Source organism: Vitis riparia, chromosome 19 (genome assembly GCF_004353265.1).
Source record: "Vitis riparia cultivar Riparia Gloire de Montpellier isolate 1030 chromosome 19, EGFV_Vit.rip_1.0, whole genome shotgun sequence".
Classification (NCBI taxonomy): domain Eukaryota; kingdom Viridiplantae; phylum Streptophyta; class Magnoliopsida; order Vitales; family Vitaceae; genus Vitis; species Vitis riparia.
In genome coordinates this window covers 7,712,006-7,727,370 of record NC_048449.1, presented here as the reverse complement: position 1 = coordinate 7,727,370, position 15,365 = coordinate 7,712,006, and the positions used below count along the sequence as shown (strand labels likewise).

The 15,365-nt window shown below is 35.0% G+C and overlaps 1 protein-coding gene across 1 annotated transcript; it reads left to right on the top strand.

Annotated features, from left to right (window-relative positions):
* The first annotated feature begins 2,315 nt into the window (after positions 1–2,315).
* Positions 2,316–15,316, top strand: LOC117908933 (phosphatidate cytidylyltransferase 1-like). The gene is given in 13 exon segments (XM_034822788.1): positions 2,316–2,492; positions 3,848–3,978; positions 4,499–4,752; positions 4,827–4,978; positions 5,314–5,455; positions 11,621–11,777; positions 12,742–12,789; positions 12,880–12,952; positions 12,955–12,965; positions 13,466–13,594; positions 13,708–13,764; positions 14,531–14,614; positions 15,058–15,316. Coding segments are annotated over 12 exon segments (1,299 nt in total). The 5' UTR covers positions 2,316–2,492; positions 3,848–3,903; the 3' UTR covers positions 15,175–15,316.
* Positions 15,317–15,365: the final 49 nt, after the last annotated feature.

Here is a 15,365-nt window from a genome sequence, read left to right as displayed (position 1 = left end):
CTCTTTGATATGCATATGATAATTTTATATTTGAGATAACCTTGTTTCCATGATAACACACTATTACTTGCTACTAAAGTATAATCTCAATCTCACTTTGCTTATTCTTATGCGTGATTCGTTTTATTATTTGATCATTTCACTGGTATCCATTGATTTCTTTATCAATTGTCACTCTTGCTTCACCTTATTTAGTAGAAACCTTTTATAGGACTTAAAGGGGTTATATGGCTTACCACCGTACTTTTCCAATAGGTAACTTGACCTTCAGACTAGACTTTGGTTTTTCACAGACCTATTTTTCCTTTAGGAGTCACACTTAAAGTTTTTCTTTCTTATTTTTTTTTTCCTTTTAAAAATAGCGACTCAAAGTCTTTTTCAAAAAATCAAATTTTTACAAATAAATAAAAAAAAAGCGAGTTGCGTCATTGAGTGGGAACGCATGGAGCAAAATACGGGGTCCATAGTGATTTAATTAGAAGTATTAGATTGTTAAAAAGGTATATGCTAAATTATTATTAAACACTTGATAATCAAATGAGATTTTTTCACTTGAGAAACTATTGTCATAAATGTAAACAAGGTTTGTTTTTCAACTTTTTATTGAAAGTAATTTGTCTTTAAACTTTAGGTATTTTCGTTTTTCTATTTTTTCACGACTTATTATAAACTTTTTGTTTAATAGAAAAAATAGAAATATTTGACTTCTTCTAAATGAAAAAAGTAACATGTTATTTTTTTTTTTTACTTTTTAATATTTAATAGAAATAAAATATTAAAAAAACAAACAATCTAATACTTAACATTATTAAGCATTAAATTTCTATTTAAAATTAAGTAAAAAAACAAACACTACCTTAGTATTTTCCTAAGCTCGTGCGGCATCTACCCCTATATAAACCCATGAGAAGGGTCATTTGGAGCATTTTGTGAAACTATGCTTTAAAAAATAAAAATTATCAAAACATTCCACATTTTACAAAATTCTATAGTTTTAAATATTTATTGCTCTTATATATATTGGAGGGTACAATCAAACACACCCTGAAAAATATTTTATGTCTAAGTGGAAAGAAAAGTAGTATGCAAAAAGACAAAGATGCCCTCAATTAGTAATAATATATCCTTTAATAATGTCTGAAGTTCAAGTCTGTTTGACAAAAATTTTAAAAATAGTTTTCTATATTTTAAAAAACATCATCAAACATCATTAATTTCTTAATATTGATTAAACTAATTGTTGCCATAAATTAAATAAATGAAATTATAATGAAATAAACTAACATGTGATCATTTAAGAAAGTCACGGTCTTTTACTATTAAAATAATAATGATTATAGTAATTAAAAATATTCACATTCACCATATTAAAAAAATAACTTGGATCCACACATTAATAAATTTAAAAGGAAATATATTTGTTAAAGGGTGGTTATGAACTTATGATTGATTATTTTAATAATAAGGACTTAATTTAATGAAGTCCACTCTAACAACAACATCACACAATCTTAAATTAATTATCAATGTCTAATGATATAAATATTAAAGTTAAAAAAATAGTTATCAATAAAAAAAAATCTTGAAAATTGATATTTAATGGATGGTAATTTATATTATTAATAATATTTATTAAATAACCATTTGACATTTTCATTATCATTAAATATTATTATTAAATCCATTTACAAATATGAAAAAAATATTTTAAGTGTTTATTTATTTTTTAATTAATTATAAATAGAACTAAAAACTAAATAATGCTTTGGTAATATTAAGTATTAATTTGTTTGTTTTTATAATATTTTATTTTTATTAAATATTAAAAAATAAAAAAACCAACTTATTATTATTTTTATTTAAAAAGAAATTAATATTTTTATTCAACCAAAAAATTATAATAAGTTATTAAAAAGTAAAAAAAAATCAATTTAAAATCTAAAAATAAATTATTTTTAGCAAATAATTAAAAAAATAAATACCCAATTTTTTTAGAAAAAGAAATACACGTCTTTTTAATTGCTTAAGTATTGTCTATTTTATAAAAATATCATAAATAATATGCATTTTTTAAATATCAAAATTAAAAATTTCAAATTCCTGAATAATAGTTTTAAAAATTAATCTGCAAAATAAATTTAAATTGGAAATACCTCGATATGAAATGTTCGAATAAATATTCAGATCTGGGCAGCTAAAAAAGTAACACACGTGGAATAGAAAAAGAGAGTCCACGTGGCGCTCCGGGGGCTCCAAGGTGGTTCAAGAGGTGGTTTTCTGGCATGATATCTGGTATACAAATTTGATTCCAGAAACAGAAAAAACAAAAACAAAAACACTTTTCCACTTACCTCTTCCCAGTTCGTTTTCTACCGAATCTCAAATAGGTCTACCCAACTCTCTCTCTCCGTCGCTCTCTTCGTACACCTATCCTACGGACTCAGCTTTGGGTTTCACCGCCAAAGAATCTCTCGTCAATTCCAGATTCAACAGTAAGAGTGTTTTTGTTTTTTTAGTAAAATTATTTAAATCTTGTTGATTTGTTGTGATTTCATTTTGGTTTTTGTGATTGAGCGCTTTGAGGACTTATATAAAGCACGTGGATGGGAAAATAAACTGAGATTTTGAATCTTGGATTTTCATTGTTTGGGAGCTGGGGTGTTTGTTAATCATGCCCAGTACTGGTTGATGTTGTTCAAAAACACGTTTTTGTCCTGTTTGGTTGCTGGAGAATGTGGGGGAAAAAACTGATGTTTGAATCTTGTTTGGTAGCTTGGAAAAGTTAAGAGGTTGTGTTTAGCACGATACAACTATCCGGTTTTGTTAAGTTTCCATTTTTTTTGGAAGTGAAAAAACAAATTAAACAAAGATTCAAGACTACATTTTTCTTCCATTTCCTGAGAAAAATCAAATTCTAATTTCATATATGAAGCAGATACATTGCTTTTTTCAGACTACTATACATCTAGGCTCCTCCTTGTCCTTCTTCTTATAGCATATCGAAGGGTTTCTCTGTCTTCTATGTGTTTATATATATGTATGTATTAAATCTCTAAATCTAATGGTTTGGTTATGGTTATAGAATATGAGCTAGATAGGGCAAATTTTTAACAGGTACTGAGAAAAATTTCGGAGTGAGCATGTGGGAGGATAGTTAATAACATGTGGCCCATGGAGCATAAATTATGTTTATCCATTTTTGTTGTTTCAGGACAATAATTGGGATGTTCTTTTCCATCGCCTGCCCAATTTCTTTAACAATAAATGTTGAGTCTGGCCAGTGGCTGGGGTAGTTGGGATTAGGGTTTGTTGAGTTGAGGAGGCCTGATGACTTGCAGGTGTGCTCTATTCATCGTCTGACCATGGTTCTTACGTGCTTCTATAGCTAAATAGCCTTGGTGAAAGCTTGTGTTGTTGCTTAACAACCAAGGTGACCCGGTGTCAATGGCTACAACATAGGTGCCAGGTTTCAATGACTATATTGCCCAGATGTCAGAAGGCAACATCACTTAGTTTTTGCCTGCAAACAATGCCTGTTTAGACCCTAAGGCCCAAGGCAAGCTCTAGGAGTTCCAGTGGATGAGGTTATTCATGGGCTAAACTGGTTTAGCTTGGTTGTGCAATGTTAAAATGGTGACTTGTTATATATTCATCTAAAGAGCTATTCAACTTTGTAAACGCTAGTCCATGTCATGTCTACAAATACTTGAATATGGTGGTTTTAGTTTTACTTCATTCAGTTTAAGCATTGCATTTTCCTTTCAGCAATTCTTTGAATTATAATTTGTTTGAGGCACACATCTTTTCTTCCTGAGGATGACAAGGTTTTGCTGATTCAATGTCACAGGGTGTGTTTTCATGCATATTGTATATTATTTGGAGTAGAGAATAAACTCAAGTGCAATGCAAAAGGATCAGAATATAAGTGTGTCACCAACACCTACTGCTCGAATTCGACATCGTAGACGTTCCAATGAGGTTGGTAATGAATGAAATTATGAATATATGCTCTCACTCTTTCCCTTTCTATTGTGCATGTGCATGTCAAAAGCATATGTACCGCACAGATGTGAGCTTGGATGGTGCTTGCATGAACAATTTTCTTGGGGATAAAGAGTAAATTATGTGCAATTCAAAAGGATCATCATGCTACTGCATGGAAAATACTTATTGGTCCAATTTGGGCTGAGGTTTTGGGGTTTATAAATATTTTATCCTTTTCACTTGCAAACACAGATGTGTCTGCATGTGCATGGGTCAATTTAAATTTTGAGAATCAAACCCGTCAAAATTAATTGTTCCTCCTAAGATCATTGATATTCTGCTCACTGGTGCTAGATAAATTTCCTTCATTTCTAGGGCCTTCCTATGCCAATATGTCTTCAGTTATTGGAATTCTTCTCTTTCTTCAATTGAAGAAAGCAAAATGTTATTGATTGTGGATTGCTTAGCTTTCTTTGGGAAAGTTAGGAGTTTAATGGTTGTTCTTTGGTGTCAGGTTCCTTCTGAATTTGGCAAATCAAATGGAAGCCATTTACTTGTTAATGATCACAACAAATACAAATCTTTGGGGATTCGGGCCTATTCATCCATGTGGATGATTGGGGGCTTCATAGCTATTATCTACTTGGGTCATCTTTATATTTGGGCCATGGTTGTTGTTATCCAAATATTTATGGCAAGAGAACTATTCAATCTGCTAAGAAGAGCACATGAAGATAAGCATCTTCCAGGATTCAGGCTCTTGAATTGGTAACGACTAGGTCTCTACATGTTCTCTTCAAGTGACTGATACATTTAGATGATTGCTTTACATGTTATTCCAGGCATTTTTTCTTCACAGCAATGCTGTTCGTATATGGCCGTATTCTCAGTCAACAGCTTGTGAATACTATGAGTACGGATAAATTCTTCTATAAGCTCGTGAGCGGCCTTCTCAAGTATCAGATGGTTATTTGTTATTTCTTATATATTGCAGGTTTGTTCACTGCCTTTATTTTTTTTTCTTTTTTAATTAAGGAAGACATCATGATATCTTTTATCTATATATATATATATATAAAACATAGTTGTATGTCTGTGCTTTCAAATGCAGTAGATATATCCATCAAGCTTGCCTCTAGTTTTCCATTTCTTGTGCTTTTCTAGCCCCTCGAGAATAAGAGGAGTTGTACCTTTCTATCTATTTCTTCATGCTGTCTTTTGGTTGTCATGGTTTGGTGATTTTTGTTCAGTTAGTTCACGGATCTACCAATTTTTTTTTTATAACATATTATTACTGAAGGTATGGTTACTCTTTTTGTGTTATTTCAGGTTTCATGTGGTTTATTCTTACATTAAAGAAGAAGATGTACAAGTATCAATTTGGCCAGTATGCATGGACACACATGATTCTTATTGTGGTGTTCACACAGTCCTCATTTATTGTAGGCAATATCTTTGAAGGGATTTTCTGGTAAAACGACTTTTGAGATAATTTTATTTTTCATGTTAATGTGATCTATGATTATATAATTCCAATTATTAATGTCATTACTCTTTCTTTTTGGTGCCTGCCTACCCTTTCTCTTGTCTTTTATAATTCCATCCTGTGTTCTTTTGTTTCAACAAAGACGTAGTGTTGCACATTGACCTGAACTTTGATAATCTATTTATGGTTCTCTGATTTCCAGATTCTAGTAATTCAGTTTCTTTTCAGTTTTTTCCTTTTATTCTCACTATTAAGAAGAGTGGTGCTGGCAAAGGCCTAGAGATTTTATTAACATATGATTTACGTCTCATATTCAATATGAAGGTCTCTATTTATATTGGTGCATAACATAAAATAAAAATAAATCCAAAGACTATTGCTTTAGTAAGGAATTGGAAGATGACTAAGGATTTTGCGAGGTTAGCCCCTAATTAGATAAAGCTTTGTTGAGTTGTTGTTCAATTTATGTGAATACACATGGCCTTCATTGTAGGGATACCCGGATTACTTTGTTCCTAAGCCTTAGAATCATTAGGGGGCATGCAACTTTATCCTAGGCTCTCTAGATCTATCACACAACAAAAACTAAACATTCAAAACCCAATAAAAATACCATAGATCCAAAGAATAGTACGATTCTTGTGATCTAGATGTTTCCAGATTGATTCTTGCCATAGTAGAATGCTCTAAATTTGTAGACGATCTTGTAAATGCAATAGCCTTCCACCTTATGGCTTCTCCTTGAGTCTAGGTGCTAAGATTGTAGAGATCTCTAGGTTAGAGGCTACGACTCTCTTTGGACTGAAGGGAGAGGCTTTAGTGACTTAAGTCCACTATGGGCTTGGGTCACTTAATCTAACCCAAAAAGGTTATTAATTGATTAATTAACCCAATAAGGCTCCAATTAATCAATTAACCCAGTCCAGAGATATTGTTCACTTGCCTTTATGCAATCTTGTATAATTACCAAAACGCTCTTATGCATATAAGTGAAGTAAAAACCCATCTAACCCTTGTAAACTGTACCATCAAGGAATTTGAGCCCAAGCGGGGACCATTGGACCCATAAGACAGTACCGACTCCTTTAGAATCCAATTATGAAGTTGACTCAACATCCTATTACGGAGAGTCACTTTAATACAATAAGACACCAAGTGCTTGGATCCGTGATTTGCTATTTATTGTATATAGTCTCTCCATGAACTAGTTGTTCGTAGTCTAGCAAGGTGAAAGTTTTTAGACAAAGGTAGATTGAATTAAGAAGACGCCAAAACAGGGGGCGGACCTTATGTATACAGGTAGTATATAAAAAGAGCCAAAACTAGGCTGCAAAAAGAAAGAAAGAAACTAGAGAGAAATAAAGCTAGCTACCATGCCAATCGCCTAAAAAATTCAGAAAAGAGGGAAAATCTAAATCCAAAAACTAATGAGACCACTCTAGAAGTGAATTGAAAAAGAGGTTCCCCAAGCTTTGGTCTGACAACTCTTCCTTTTGGAATGTTCTTCGGTTTCGCTTTCCCCAAATACACTAAAAAAGACAAATAGGCGCCAATCTCCAAACTGCTTTCCTCTTCTTCCCTAGTCCCGTAACTTTCCATTCCAGAAAAAGATTTCTCATTGAAGCCGGGAACACCCACACTAGTTCAAAAGATGATAGCAGTAGAGTCCATAGTTCTCTCATCTTACCACAATGAATCAGAACACGGTCCGCCAATTCCTTACTGTCTTTACAAAGTCCATTGTTAAAAATTTTCCCCAAACTGCTTCCCAAGCAAAAAAACGAGTTCTAAGAGGGGTATACGAACCCCAAATCTCTTTGGCTGGAAATAAAAGGCTATTCTCAACCCTTAAAGACCTATAATACGATTTGACATTAAATTTTCCCTTCCCATCGTTCTTCCAAACTAAGGAATCCTCCAATTCTTGAACCTTTACCGCAGAAATATATTCCAAAAAATGAGTCACCTCCTTCAATTCCCAATCTTGGAAGGATCTTCTAAAGTGCACCTCCCAACATCTGCCTTCACCTCCTTGCCTCCCCCATAGGTCAGCCATTGAAGCAGTTTTATGGGCTGCAATTCTGAACAGTGTAAGGAAAAGATCCTTCAACTTAGAATCCTTAACCCAAATGTCCCAACAAAATCTTGTGTGTCTACCATTTCCAATACAGATACTAGTTCTAAGAAAGAAATCCTCCCATCCTTTTCTAATGTCTTTCTAAAGACTCACCCCATAAGAATCCCTTACTTCTCTAGTGGTCTAGCCCCCTTCCACCTCTCCAAATTTTCCAACAATGGGTTTCCTCCAAAAACTCTCATTTTCTAGGGGAAATCTCCAAAGCCATTTTCCTAGCAAAGCTTGATTGAAACCCTCCAAGTGCCTTAACCCCAACCCCCCATGCTTCTTATCTTTACAAATAACCAACTTACCAAATGGATCTTTCTTCTTTTCTCCAAATCTCCCCACAAAAACTCCCTTTGAATTCTCTCCAATTTGATTCTCACTTTCTTTGGGATTACAAAAAGCGACACAAAATAGATTGGGAGGTTTGAAAGAGTGCACTTAATAAGGGTAAGTCTTCCTCCTTTTGACAAGTATTGTTTTTTCCAAGCAGCCAATTTCCTCTTGAATCTCTTTTCTACAACGTCCCAAACTCTACTTGATTTATAAGGGTGCTCCAAGGGGTAAACCTAGATAAGTAGTAAGGAGCTTCGCTACTTTACATCCAAATAACGTAACTGCTCTAACCACATCCTCTGTGCCCCCCATTGGTATAATTTCGTTTTTTTGCAGGTTTATTTTTAGGCCTGACACCACTTCAAAACAAGTAACAACTCATTTCCAAAATTTCAATTGATCACAATTATCCTCGCAAAAAAGAAGGGTGTCGTCAATAAATGAGAGACATTAACCTCTTCTCCACCTCTCCCCATCACCTTAAAACCCCTAATGAAACCTTTCTCCTTAGCTTTTGCAATTAGACCGTTGAACACTTCCATAATCAGCACAAACAAATAAGGTGAGAGTTGGTCCTCCTGTCTTAGGCCTCTAGATGTTGAGAAGAAATTTGTAGGAGTGCCGTTGACTAAGGCTGCCATTCTCATAGTTGAAATGCAGAAAAAAAATCCACTTTCTCCATTTAGGGCCAAATCCCATTTTCTCCAAAACTGATAAAAGGAAATTCTAGTTTACGTGATTGTATGCTTTTTCAATGTCCAATTTGCACATTAAACCAGTTTATGAAAAACGGCGTTCTGCGAATGGAGTTCCTCAAAACACTTGCATCACTTACACCCCAACTGTAGGCCAACAAAATTTCCAAAAAGCTAGCTTAAAACCATCCGGCCGTAGCGCCTTGTCACCCCTCAAATCTGAGAGAGCTTTAGTTACCTCCTCCTCTAAAACGACCCCTCCAAGGTCTCATTGTCCAAGGAGTCAAGATTTCTAAAAAGCCTTGAAACCACAACAGGTCTTCTCACTTGAGTTTCTTCAAACATGGATTTGAAGTAGGACCCAATCCCCTTTTTAAGCTCCTCTTTATTCAACCGTACACCCTTAACTGTAAGGCTATTGATAAAATTTCCCCTTTTCCCTGCATTAGTCATGTGATGAAAGAACTTTGTATTTTTTTCTCCTTCTTTCGACCATTAAGCCCTTGATTTCTGCCTCTAGGAAGTTTCTTCAAGGATGGCGAAGTGACCGTATTCGTCTCTTCCCATGAGAAAGGTCTTAGCCCTTCTAAATTGTTCCAATGGTTTAATTGCTCCAAGGTAACATCCTTCCTAGTTGACACATTACCAAAGACCTTGTTGTTCATGTCACATTTCAAAGTCTGTAATTTCTTAGCAAGCACAAAGCTCGACTTTCCCCTAAAATTGTAAGATTGCCATCACTCTTTTAATTTATCCATAAAACCTTCCACCCTTAACCACATGTTTTCAAACCTAAAAAAGCTTTTACCTTTTCTCACCCCTTCGCAATCTAACAAAATGAGGCAATGATAAAAAACTGGTCATGGTAAAAGAATTTGCATTGCCCCCGAAACAATATCCTCCCAGTCTCTTGAAAACAAAATGCAATCCAACCAAGCCTTTAGCGAACCTTCTTCCCCTCTACTCCAAGTGTAGGCACCACCACCCAATTGCGGGTCTATTAGTTTGAATTCATCAATAAAGCTGGAGAATTCTCTCATAGCAGTTGACATCTGCCTATCATTACTCGTTTCTCTAGGAAACTGCACCAGATTAAAGTTCCCTACTATGTACCAAGGCTCATTCCAAAGCCGCTTGATAGCGGCTAGCTCCTCCCACAACTCCCTCCTCTCCCTTCCTTTAAGCAGACTATATAACCCAGAGAACACTCAAACAAACCCCTCCTCGCAATTTCTAAAGCGACAAGAAATAGCAAAAGAATCCACTTCAACCTCCAACCTTTCCAAAACTCTCTTATCCCATAGTAATAACACCCCTCCCGCCGTGCCTCTTGCATTTAATGACACCCAACCCAAGTTCATACCAACCCCTAAGCTTCTAACAAACCTATCAGACATCTCCTTCATTTTTGTCTCCTGAAAACTCACCAAATCTGGCTTATGTTTTCTAACCATCGACTTAATGACCATCCTTTTATCTGGGTCATGCAATCCTATAACATTCCAAGATAAAATCCTAAGCTTCAAAAGGGACCATAGTAACTTGCCTTCCTAATTCCCCATCATTCTGCTTCTCTTCTAGCCAAGCCGTCATAATTAATGGTGCTAACGAGCTTCTTCAACTCTCTGTCCTTCCTTGAGCACTACATTGTTCCCCTTTTGCTTCCTTTCGGCTTATTGGTAGAGCACCTCCTATTCTCAATCTCCATAAGGATTCTCAAAATATCATCTTTGAAGCCTTCAATTGAAACCCCCACAGACTTGTAGAACCAAAGAAATTTTTTATTCACCCAAGGGGATTTCTCCCTCTCCAAATCTCTTGTTACAGTGATCTGAAGAGGGAATTTCTAGCAAGGTGAAAGTTATCAACCTTTCAAGATTACTTCAACCATTCTTGAGTTATAAATCTTCATATTATATGATTAAATGATATACTCTTGCTCATTAAGAGCATATGTCAAATTCAACTAAAGGAATTACTATGAGCCCACATCTTTCATGATCACATGTCCCTAGGATCACCCAAGGGAACACATTGTCTCAAAGTTCATGAGATATTATGGTGCCTCTATTGAGAATACTTATTATTACCAACTTCCATAAATAGTGATCCAATTTATAGGGAATATATGATTACTTTAGGATTTCACCCATAGGTCAAAGTCACCACTAACTTGGCATAAGCTCAGTATTCTCTCAAAGTTAAACGACAATACAACATATCAGCTTGGTGAAGTCATGATTATCCAATAGCCTTATGTCATAACTCACCATAGGTCTTGTTCAATGTATAACTATATATATTAGTGCACTCACATTTGGAACCCCATTCTAATGACCAAGACGAGCCATCCCTACAATTAGGAGATGGTGTACTAAAACCTCAAATGAATTGCCTAAGTCCATGAATTGACTGTAAACAAATTATTTACTTGCAAGGAACCCATAACTTGGTTCTTCCGTGCAACTCTTAATGCACCCAAGTCATGTATAATGTAAGAGATGTTAAGCCAGAATGCTCATAAAGTATAATGCATGGAATATTTACATTTTCCCTTTTCATTTACTTATAAAAGAAAAAAGTATAATGCATGGAATAAGAATAGATAAAAGTGAAATTGAAATATCATTAAATGAATAATTAATTTTAAATCCATTACATCATGTCATGCTTTAAGGGTTCTATCCTAAAACTCATTATATTTGTATAAAAATTCAAATGGCATAATTTGAATTCAAGATCTCAGTTTTTCTTTTTGATCAGTAGAACAGTTTGAAAATTTTGCTTGAGATTAATTGCATTAAGGTTTTTTTTTTTGGATGGGTCACAATTTCCTCCTTGTGGGAACTGGAACCTCCCACATCCTCTCTCAATCTAATTGAATTAACTTTAAGTATGAGTTGTTTCTCACTTCCTATTAATATTGCATTATTGAGTTTTTTTTTTTTTGGCAACTGTTTTTGTTGTTGGATCTAACATGGTTGGATAGTGATGCAGGTTCCTTCTCCCGGCATCACTTATTGTTATTAATGACATTGCTGCATATTTCTTTGGTTTCTTCTTTGGAAAAACGCCTTTGATCAAACTCTCTCCAAAGAAAACATGGGAAGGTTTTATTGGAGGATCAGTTGCAACTGTGATCTCAGCATTTGTGGTGAGTATTGTTCACTGACTCCTTTGAAGTCGATATTTGAGCTTCTCCTTCTGCTCCTCCTTCCAGGCCCCCGCTTCCTTTTATTTATTTATTTAATTATCATTTTTTACTGGGGGAAGGGGGCAGCTGAGTTAGCAATCTTGAGGAAGCATTACTTGGGCAGTTTGGTTTTGGTTTTTCTTTTATCATATGAAGTTATTATACTGATTGCACCTTCCCAAGTACTTATGTAATCACAAAGAGTGATTTGTTGAATCTGTACATTCTGTAGTGTCATGCTGTAGACTCTGTATAATAATTACTGATCGGTTAATGAGGAGGAATTATATCTTTCCTTCTTTTTCCCTAAAATATGATTGGTGGTATGATAATGAATGTGTTCTGATGATTGCCAAATCATTAGCAGAATATTCATTTTCACAATTGCATTCCCTTTTTGCCTTAGTATGTCCCGATTTATTACTTCTATTGCATTCATATTTTGCCTTAATATATCCTAATTTCATTCTTTTATGTTGGAATTTCCTATTGATTTTAGAAGGTAAAATATGTTTTCCTCTCCCTCAGTCAATTGTTTAGGAATTCCTGTGGCCTGACTTTACTGTTATTTTCAAGCAGATGAACTTATATTAGGGAATAGCAGCATGCGCTTGGGATTCTCCTCTGTTCTGCACAGAGGATTTTGTTCCTTTATTGATAGCCTTGTATGCTAGAGCCCTATGATTTTGTTTTATCTGGATTTTGTTAAATTTTTGTTATTTTTGTGTTTAAATCACTCATAATGCTTGGTGTTTTTGCAATCACTCATAATGCATTCTTTGGGTATATTTGATTGGTACTGGAAGTACATAGATCAACTAGTGTGGATCTAGGATGAGTTTTTAGGATTCTTTTTTAGCTTGGCGGATATTGGTTTTATGAGATTGGGAATCCATCAACATGATACTTGTATATTTGTATGCAGCTCGCAAACATTCTGGGCCATTTCCCGTGGCTGACATGTCCGAGGAAGGTAATTCTTTTGACAGGGTAAATTCATCATGTTTGAAGAAATATGCCTGTACTATTTCAAACAATGCTCTTATGGTGGAAATGGATGCAGGATTTATCAACTGGTTGGCTTCGATGTGATCCTGACCCACTTTTTAAGCCAGAGCATTATCCTTTACTAGAATGGTTCCACAATGGGTGAGTCAGTTATCTAGAGATTTTTATACTAAAATTTTTGCTTATACTCTTTAACTGAAATGAGTGAGCAAGGGAGAAAAATAATTTTAAGCTGTCTTACTCTGTTTGCAATACACAATGTTTATTTGAATATTAGATGGTAAATTAGTAACACTGTGACTCTGTCCAGAATCCATATTTTGGGTCACATGGTCTTTTTATATAGAGTTGCTATTTGAATTCCTCTTGGTGTCTAAAATTCTGTACTTTTTATTTTTTATTTTTTTTTATGTAGCCTTTTTGTCTCATGAATACCTAAAACTATTATATTAATTTGGCTGCTTGCATAGTGCATGCAAGGTATGAAGTTTGGGGCCCTTTTAGTTGTCCCTCTCTTCTATTTGTTTCTCTATTAGTGTAACTTGTGTAAATATGCAGGTAGGTTTCACTCCCTCTTTTTAACCTTTAATTTATGCATGGTGTTTATCAGAAAATTAACTATGTTTGGTGATAACTTGCAGTTTCCTTGGAAAGAGATTTCAGTTTTGCCGGTGCAGTGGCATGCTTTATGCTTGGGTTTGTTTGCATCAATTATAGCACCCTTTGGTGGCTTTTTTGCTAGTGGTTTCAAGAGAGCTTTCAAAATCAAGGTCCACCCTTGTTTTAAACACAGTTGCTTAAAGTTATACTAATGTGAAATGAGCTCCCTATCTCCACCTCACAACAATAAATTAAAAATAAGGATTTCTCTGAATTTTTACAGGATTTTGGAGATAGTATTCCTGGACACGGTGGAATTACAGACAGAATGGATTGTCAGGTAAGATAGAAAATTTTATACTGATTTATTCATAGTAATCATGTTTTTTATCATCATTGTTTAATGTTATTCTTGACATTCCCACAAAAAACCATGTCATTAACTAAGAAATATAGTTTGCAGGCATGACCTGATTTTATTTTTAGTTTATGTTGCCTCTGAGATGTATTTTCTGAATCCTTGTTTTGTGCAGCCTTATAAGAATATATATATAACCTTTCCTTTATTGGTTGGGGGAAGCATTCCCTTATCAGAACTTGGCGGACATTCTTTCCAGCCTTATTCAAATAGGGGGTGGGTTTGGTTACACACTAAGGCACTGTTTGCCTTGAAGGGAAAATGTTATAACCGATGCTGGCTGTGCATATGTCATTAGCATTATAGCGTTTGAATGCTGCATTATAAAGGTATAGGCATGAGACAAGACAAAAACACTTGTGCATTAGCATATTTTAGCTGAAAATGGCCAGCTAGATGCAGCTTACTGCCTTACCCAAATAATTTGGGATTGGCTAGATGGATCCTGTTTTGCCATTCTGATGCATTGAAAGCTCATGTTTTCTTCAAATCATTGGCTGTCATCTCTCTCCTCACTATTTTCTGTGCTGTCTATTTTAGCCCTTCTCTGCCACCATAACACCTTCACTCTGGCCGCATGTCAGATCTAGATTGCCTTTTCACTAAGAAATCTAAATTCTATATTTATTGTGCATATAATGCTAGTTGATTTACACGTATGTGAGCATAAGGCTATGTATTTCTGCAGATGGTGATGGCCGTGTTTGCTTACATCTACCACCAGTCATTTGTTGTTCCTCAAAGCTATTCGGTTGAGATGATTTTGAACCAGGTAAATTTTGCATTGTTGATAACTATAGGGGCCACCTGTAACCTCAGGGAACGAGAAAATTGCTATCACCTACATGGGTCTAATCCCATAAACAAGGGGGAGGGTTTTCCTATATGCCAATTGGTCTCACCAAGGTTATTGAAGCCCACTTTGTGACCAACTGCCTTGTATCAACCGATACAGGATTCATAATCTGATCTGGTTGTAAAATAATCTCAAAGCCAGATGGATGACTATTCTTCTTTTCCATAGAAAGCCAACTCCAGTAGCTTCCAAGGAGTTGCCAAGAAATTGAAATTTAGTCATTTGGAATGCTGAGGATAACAGGATGCCTAGAAAAACATAATTGAACAGTCTTTTTTGTGGTCTTGAACCCTCCAATAAGTGAAGGGAACAAATGTTTGTCATTTCATGTCCCTAAACATGTGATTTTTGTGGTGTAGATATTAAGGAACCTTACTTTCGAGGAGCAGCACGCGCTGTACATGAAGCTTGGGCAGATATTCCAGGAGAGGCAGTTAGGGCTTTCTTCTAGCAGCATGTCCTCTTATGTAATGTAATCATCCAGCATCCCGTGCATCTGGTATTGTGTCTTCCCAAGAGCAACCCATTTGAAATGTATAGTGACAATCCATTTTTTATGTTTACTAAATGGTTGACCCAAACCCGTTTAACATATGGTAGAAAACTTAGTTATTCTTATTTCTTGGCTCCTAACTAGGTGAGGTCCAAGGTTCAATCTTTTCAGAAG